Source organism: Pseudoliparis swirei, chromosome 20, assembly GCF_029220125.1.
Source record: "Pseudoliparis swirei isolate HS2019 ecotype Mariana Trench chromosome 20, NWPU_hadal_v1, whole genome shotgun sequence".
In the NCBI taxonomy this organism is placed as follows: Eukaryota; Metazoa; Chordata; class Actinopteri; order Perciformes; family Liparidae; genus Pseudoliparis; species Pseudoliparis swirei.
Genome location: NC_079407.1, coordinates 12402648 through 12409793, shown reverse-complemented (window position 1 = coordinate 12409793; position 7146 = coordinate 12402648). Strand labels below are relative to the sequence as shown.

The 7146-nt window shown below is 48.7% G+C and overlaps 1 protein-coding gene across 1 annotated transcript; it reads right to left on the bottom strand.

The window, feature by feature from the left end:
• Positions 1-5181: 5181 nt before the first annotated feature.
• LOC130210767 (uncharacterized) lies at positions 5182-6905 on the bottom strand. Its single transcript, XM_056441256.1, has 4 exons — positions 6665-6905; positions 6363-6416; positions 6040-6168; positions 5182-5906 (listed from the first exon to the last, which is right to left on the bottom strand). The coding sequence occupies exons 1-4, from the start codon at positions 6852-6854 to the stop codon at positions 5182-5184; spliced, it is 1098 nt and encodes a 365-aa protein (XP_056297231.1). The 5' UTR covers positions 6855-6905.
• Between the last annotated feature and the right edge of the window lie 241 nt (positions 6906-7146).

Below are 7146 nucleotides of genomic sequence, written 5' to 3'. Positions count from 1 at the left end.
ACCGGATGGCGAGGCACTCCTTCTCCACCGTGCTGTACCTGCCCTCCCTCTCCGACAGCTTGCGGCTGATGTACAGCACGGGGCGGTCAAACCCCCCTACCTGCTGGGACAAAACGGCCCCCAGCCCTCTGTTCGACGCATCCGTCTGCAGAGTAAAAGGGAGAGAGAAATTAGGCGTGTGGAGGAGTGGCTCCCCACAGAGAGCTTGTTTCACCTTTTCAAGCGCCAACTGGCACTGCTCCGTCCACTGGACCGGATCTGAGGCACCTTTCCGGGTCAGGTCAGTCATGGGGCTGGTCAGCTCTGCGAAGTTCGGGATGAACCGCCTGTAATAGCCTGCCAGCCCCAAGAACTGCCTTACCTCTTTTTTAGTCTTGGGCCGGACAGGCTGCGATGGCGGCGGTCTTGTCCACCTGAGGGCGCACCTGCCCGGCGCCCAAGTGGTACCCCAGATACCGTACCTCCCTCCGTCCAACTGCACACTTCCCCGGGTTGGCCGTAAGCCCCGCCTGCCTCAGGGACTCCAGCACCGCGCCGACCCGCTGCATATGCTCCGCCCAGGTGGTGCTGTGTATGATCACATCATCCAGGTAGGCGGCCGCATATGCCGCGTGTGGACGCAGCACCCGGTCCATGAGGCGTTGAAAGGTGGCCGGGGCCCCGAACAACCCAAAGGGAAGCGTGGTGAATTGGTACAACCCAAACGGAGTGGAGAAGGCCGTTTTTTCCTTAGACTCTGGCGACAGAGGAATCTGCCAGTAGCCCTTGGTTAAATCCAGTGTCGTAAAGAAACATGCAGTGCCCAGTCGGTCCAGGAGTTCGCGACCCGGGCATTGGGTACGCATCGAACCGTGACACATCGTTCACCCTGCGATAGTCCACGCAGAACCGAATAGACCCATCCTTCTTGACCACAAGAACAATGGGACTACACCAGGCACTGTGGGACTCTTCTATTACCCCCATTTTCAGCATGGCCGCTAATTCCCGCTGAACCACCTTTCTCTTGTGTTCAGGTAACCTGTAGGGCCGCGACCGCACCGCCACGCCTGGAGGCGTCTCAATCTGGTGCTCTATGAGGTTGGTGCGTCCTGGAAGGAGAGAGAACACATCAGCAAACTGCTTTTGCAACCTGGCAATGTCTGTTTTCTGGGTCCCGGAGAGACGGTCTTCACAAAGGAGCGAGGCCGGATTAGTGGATTTTGGGACCTCGGGCCCCAGCTCCTCTCTCTCCAATACCGAGGACACCAGAGAAACCGACTCTGCCTCCCTCCATGCCTTTAGGAGGTTGAGGTGGTAAATCTGTGTAGCTCCGCCCCTGTCAGAACGCACCACCTCATAGTCGACATCCCCCACTCGCCGTGTGACCACAAAGGGCCCTTGCCACTTGGCGAGGAGTTTAGAGCTGGAAGAAGGAAGCAATACAAGTACCTTCTCTCCCGGTGTGAATTGTCTCAGCCTGGCCCCTCTGTTGTACAGCCGCTGCTGACGCTCCTGGGCCTGGAGCAAATTCTCACGTGACAGCTGACCCAGGGTGTGGAGCTTTGCTCGCAGGTCCAGGACGTGTTGGATCTCGTTTTTACTGGTGCTTGGCCCCTCCTCCCAGTTTTCCTTAATGAGGTCGAGCACCCCCCGCGGAGTCCTACCGAACAACAGTTCAAAGGGAGAAAATCCCGTGGAGGCCTGGGGAACCTCCCGTACTGCAAACAACAGAGCGTCAAGCCATTTATCCCAATTACGTTCATCATCATTAATAAATTTACGGATCATGGATTTCAAAGTTTTATTCAGACGCTCCACCAGACCGTCAGTCTGGGGGTGGTACACACTGGTCCGAATAGACTTGATGCCCAGTAACCCGTAAAGTTCTCTCAGTGTTCTTGACATGAACTGGGTGCCCTGGTCAGTCAGAATCTCTTTCGGGATTCCCACTCGGGAGATGACCTGAAACAGCGCCTGCGCGACACTCTTTGCGGAAATGTTGCGCAATGGCACCGCCTCCGGATAACGTGTTGCGTAATCCACGAAGACTAACACAAAGCGATATCCGCGTGCACTCCGGTGAAATGGCCCGATGAGGTCCATCGCGATACGCCGAATGGCACCTCCATTAATGGCAGCGGCGCAACGGTGCCCTCGGAATGGCCGGAGGGTTTACCAATTGACACTCCGGCAGGACGCACACCACCGGCGCACATCCGCCCGGATGCCCGCCAATAAAATCGGGCCATTATCCGTCCAGAGTTTTATCATATCCCATGTGGCCAGCCATTGGGTTATAGTGAGCCGCCTGGAACACCATTTCCGGCGGCTTTTGGCACCAGCAACTGGGTGCTTGCCTGCCCTGTGTGAGTGTCACGGCTCACTCTGTACAGCCTGTCCCTAATCAATATGAAGTGCGGATATGTCTGCGCTGCGTCAGGCGCACCAGCTGACCATCAATTGTATCACTTGGTCAAAGGCTGAGCGAGAGTATCGTCCCGAGACTGCTCGAGTGGAAAATCTTCCATGGAGTGAAACTCGGAGCCGGAGGAGTCGCCATAGGAGGCTCCTCCGGTTCCCCTCCCCGCCTGCAGTGTCGGACAACCTCGCGTCACCGCTGCGCACGGCGCACACATCGCATGACCCTGTCTGCCGCGAACGCACCCCCGCTGCCTTCCCCACTAATTTATTAAACCCCGGCCAATCGATCCCCAAGATTAAGGTGCGTAAGGCGAGCTAACCGCGACCTTTACGCTATGCTTTTTCCCCCCGTATCTAATTTCCACCGCCACCATAGGATACTCGTGAATGTCCCCATGCACACACCGTATCTTCACCCACGACGCCTCCACCAATGCCCCCGGTCGAACCAGGCTCTGGTGGATCATAGACTGCGTACAGCCCGAATCCACCATTGCCTGGTGTATACCCCCCTGGATTCTTACCGGAACGCGGTACGTCGGTCCCGGACCTGGGGAAGAGGCTGGCGAGCCGGCAACCCGGATCACCTGGCCCACCTCCATCAACGGACACTCCCTCCGGAAGTGCCCGGGCTGCCCGCATCTCCAGCACTCCTGCCCTGGCGCTTGAAATACCCCCTGTGGGTCAGGAAGAGTACCGGGACCGGTCGAGGACCCCGGCTCGGGGATCCGAGGGCGGGTTGTCGGCCACGGCACCGGCCGTGACGGTTGCTGCGGAGGCAGCCTCCTTCGTTGGCCGGGCATCGGCCGGCCCGTAGACGGCGGTCGATCGCCATCCCCCTTCCCTGGGCCATGGACCGCCAGGTGGTCCTCCGCCAGGCAGTGGCGTGTCCAGACCTTTTTGACTGGGGTGGCCCAAGTGGGGAACTGACTTATGTAGGGGTGGCATGAAGTACGAGTGCACATCGGGGCGGGGGGCACGGAATAGCATTAATTTACCATTTTTGTCTCTACTATCCATATCTACTTTAATTACTTTATAGTGTCTTACATTCCTGTGTTTAAAGTTTAATTTAAAAGATAAACAGACCTACCAATCTCAACAGAGTGACACCATACAAATGTAATATAAAACTTCCATATTTTATTCTTTAACAACTTGTACAGTACTGTATATACAAAAGAAAATGCACATTCTCAGAGTAAGTGCCAACAAACTTAAAATAAAGTAATAATGCCAACAATATTGAAAACGGTCACAGTATAAAGTAAAGTGCCAATAAAATAAATACAATTAAAACTGTCACAGTATAAAGTAAAGTGCCAACAAAAAACAGCCCAGATACATTTAAAACAGTTGAATTCTCCTGTTCTTGTGTTGGCTTGCAAACAGTTTTATAAAGTCATCCATGTTCAATGCCTTAGCTCTTCTTGACTCGATGCTTAGCACACCTAAATGGCTTAGCCTGCTATCTACCATTGTTGTCCTCAAATGGTTTTTAATTAGCTTTAGAGCAGAAAAGCTCCGCTCACAGGCAGCACTGCTGACTGGAAGGGCTACAGCTATTTTGCACAGCCTGAAGAGCTCATGAAACACCTCTTGGTACGGTTCTAAAAACACAGTCAAGTCTAGAATGCTTGCCAACTCTCTTGCCCCACTCTCAGCCTTCCTTTTCAAAATTCTCCTAGCCTGGTGAAGCTCATGAGTAAGATCTTCTTGATCACAACCATACATTTCACCCAAGCCAAATACTTGGTTGTCTTGAAGGAATGTACTGCTTTTAGGGTTTAGGGCCTGTAAACCCTTCATTATAAAACAGTTAGGTTTTGAGAACCTTCTTTCCAATTCACCAATCATGGAGTCAAGGATGGGGTAGAGTAGTCTCTGTCTGAATGTATCTTTGTCATCATTACCCTTCCGCAGGCCTATAGTACATGTCACATAAGACCCACCAAGTTTGGAGCTAACTTTTGTGATCTCTTCTTCTCACTATTCTCAACAGCTATATTACACTGTTTGGCTGTCTCTACTATGTCATGCCACAGTTGATCACAAAATGTCTCAGTCCTGTACTCCTGAAGTGTATCGTGAAGTGACTCCACCATGTCTACTGCCATAGCTAAATCAACTGAGGGTGACTGTAGCAGGTCAGAAAGCAGCTTTGTGTTTCGAACAGTTTTCGGAAGGTTGCAAGGAGGGATATGAATGTGAGGTCAATCTGTGCAAGCAAACCTCGAGCATCAGTGGATCTGTCTCTATGATTTTCTTCGCTTATATTTTGAAGGACACACAACACAGCTGGTAACCTATCCATGAAGTTCCTGCAAGCCAATGCTCTACATGCCCATCTTGTGTCACTAAGTTTTTGTAACTCCTAGGCTGGCCCCATACATCTCCTTTTGAACATCCAGCCATTTCTGGTGCACATAAGATCCTGACATGTACACATAGAGCTTCTCAAGCAGTGAGAAGAAGCAATCAGCCTCTGGAACTGACTTCACAGTGTCAACTAAGACCAGGTTCAGACAGTGCGCATTACAGTGGACATAAAACGCATGTTTAGCCTCTGTCTTAATTCTGGCTGCCACACCTGTGTGTTTGCCACTCATCACTGAGGCCCCATCATAACCTTGTCCAACAAGATTTTCTTTGTACTGAAGGCCATATCTTTCTAAACACTGGATGATCATTTCGCTGAGCCCTTAGCATCTAGATGTTGGGCATGTTGGAAATCAAGAAAGCTTTCATGCACAGCCCCGTTGTAGTAATACCTAACTACTAATGACAGCTGCTCCTTCTTTTCAGATCTTTGGTTTCATCAGCAATGACAGAGAATACCACACTCTCCTTCACTTCCTTCACAATCTCATCACGCACCATACTTGCTAAGCACTGCAGAATTTCATTCTGTATGGTATTGCTTGTGTATTTTGCATTGCGTTGTCCCTTCATTTTTTGGGCTACCATAGGATTGTGTTTAGCGATCATTTCTAGAATTCCTAAGAAATTCCCTTTGTTGTCATATTCTTCCGATTCACGGTGACCTCTTTGTGCTATATTCTGTGTTGCTGTCAAAAGCAGTACATCTGCAACTGTTTTAATGTAACTGCGATTCTCTTCAACTTTCTTTTTGTACTCTTTGTTAATCATATCTAAGATAGAAGAATCTGTAAGCAATAGCCTCTTGTGCTCATTCCAAGCAAACATGGCATTAATGTGAGACTCAGATTTCTCATGCAACTTAAAGCCAGCATCTTTGTACGTTGCTTTTTTCCAGTGTGAAAAGCCTGATTCTGAGGAGAAAACAGATTCTGACGCGCCAGGCAGGGAGAAGTGTCTGCATGCGTAACAGTAGGCTGAATCTTTGCTTTGTGAGTATTCAAGCCAGGAATTGTGGTTAAACCACACTGGATTGAACGCCCTCCTCTTCTCACCTTGGAGGGTTCTTGGAAAAACCTTTAAACGAGGCTGAGAGGGACCTGCTGCTCTTGACTGTGAAATATCTGAAAGTGACAAAAGCATGAGAATTGGATCAGTGTCATGTACTTGTTGGGACAGAAGTGCTCATTGGGGCATTAGTACAGATGAAAAATTGAATTAAGTACAATATATTTCATATGAAATATTAAGGCATACCATGAGGTCCAGGTGGGGCCACAAGGGCTGCTGCATCACCATCCCCACGTGTCACTGCATGGCCTGCAGGTACTGCTGGATGGTTCTCAGTGTCAGTGTCATTGTCAGAGAGTGGCTGACTTGACACACCTGAAGTAATATAGGATTTTAACAGTTGTATCAATTTATTTGTATGTCAAATTAGTCATATTTAGCTTTTCACACCTGTATTGTTAAAAATAGGGCTTTGCCCTGAATCTCAGTATAAGCCACTATAAGTATAGCAAAAGTGAAACATCTCAAGTCATAGCAGATAGTTTTATAAAGATGCATACATTACATACCCTGATGTGCAAGTGAAGATGAAGGGCCTTCATCACCAGTATCCTTGTCTGAGTCTACAAAAACACATACGTTGTCATCAGAATGATAATAAAATCAGCCTTTTGTAAGTAGGCTAAGTGGTATGTTACAACCCAGATGACTAAAATGAAATAATGACTATTGCACTTCTACACTAATTGAGAAGTTAGTGTCAACTTTAGTTTCAATGTCTGGCAATTAACCACAATGTCATTGATATTATCAAGGCAATCAAATAAGTGCTTACTAAAGAGAAATCTGGAACTATCAGGATTTTACATACCCATGTGTACAGCTGAAGCTGGAGGCTCCTGCTGTACATCCCTAGCAGAGTCAAGCTGGCTCTCATCCTCAGACTGACTAGCACTGCTGGCTTCTGCTGCTCTGTCCTGCTCTGTTGTTTTGGATTTCTTTCTTTTGAAGAATCCCTGAATGTTCTGATTTCTTTTCATACTGTAATAGTCGCATGTCATGATGCATGTCACTATATCTTGCACAATACATTTAGCCTAATTATGAATGCATGAATGTGACATGCAAAACTTACTCAGGTCTAATGTTACAAAGTTAGAAGAGATACAAGACAGATTTACATACTGTAACGTTAAGTTAGCTAGCGTTAGCATCAGCGTTAGCATTAGCGTTAGCGTTAGCATCGTTGACAATAACCAAACAATGATGACGACAGGTTTGCTAGTAAGCTGAGTCAGGAAATAATAAAATAAGATGGGAAAACGTTTTAGCTTTTAAACCATTCACACATGT

Excerpts from the sequence above, each read along its gene's own strand:
- LOC130210767 (XM_056441256.1), bottom strand. The coding sequence starts at position 6,854 with ATGACATGCGACTATTACAGTATGAAAAGAAATCAGAACATTCAGGGA. Across the intron at positions 6,417-6,664 it reads AGCTTCAGCTGTACACATGG|ACTCAGACAAGGATACTGGT; the intron begins GTATGTAAAATC and ends GTGTTTTTGTAG. Across the intron at positions 5,907-6,039 it reads GGCCCCACCTGGACCTCATG|ATATTTCACAGTCAAGAGCA; the intron begins GTATGCCTTAAT and ends TGTCACTTTCAG.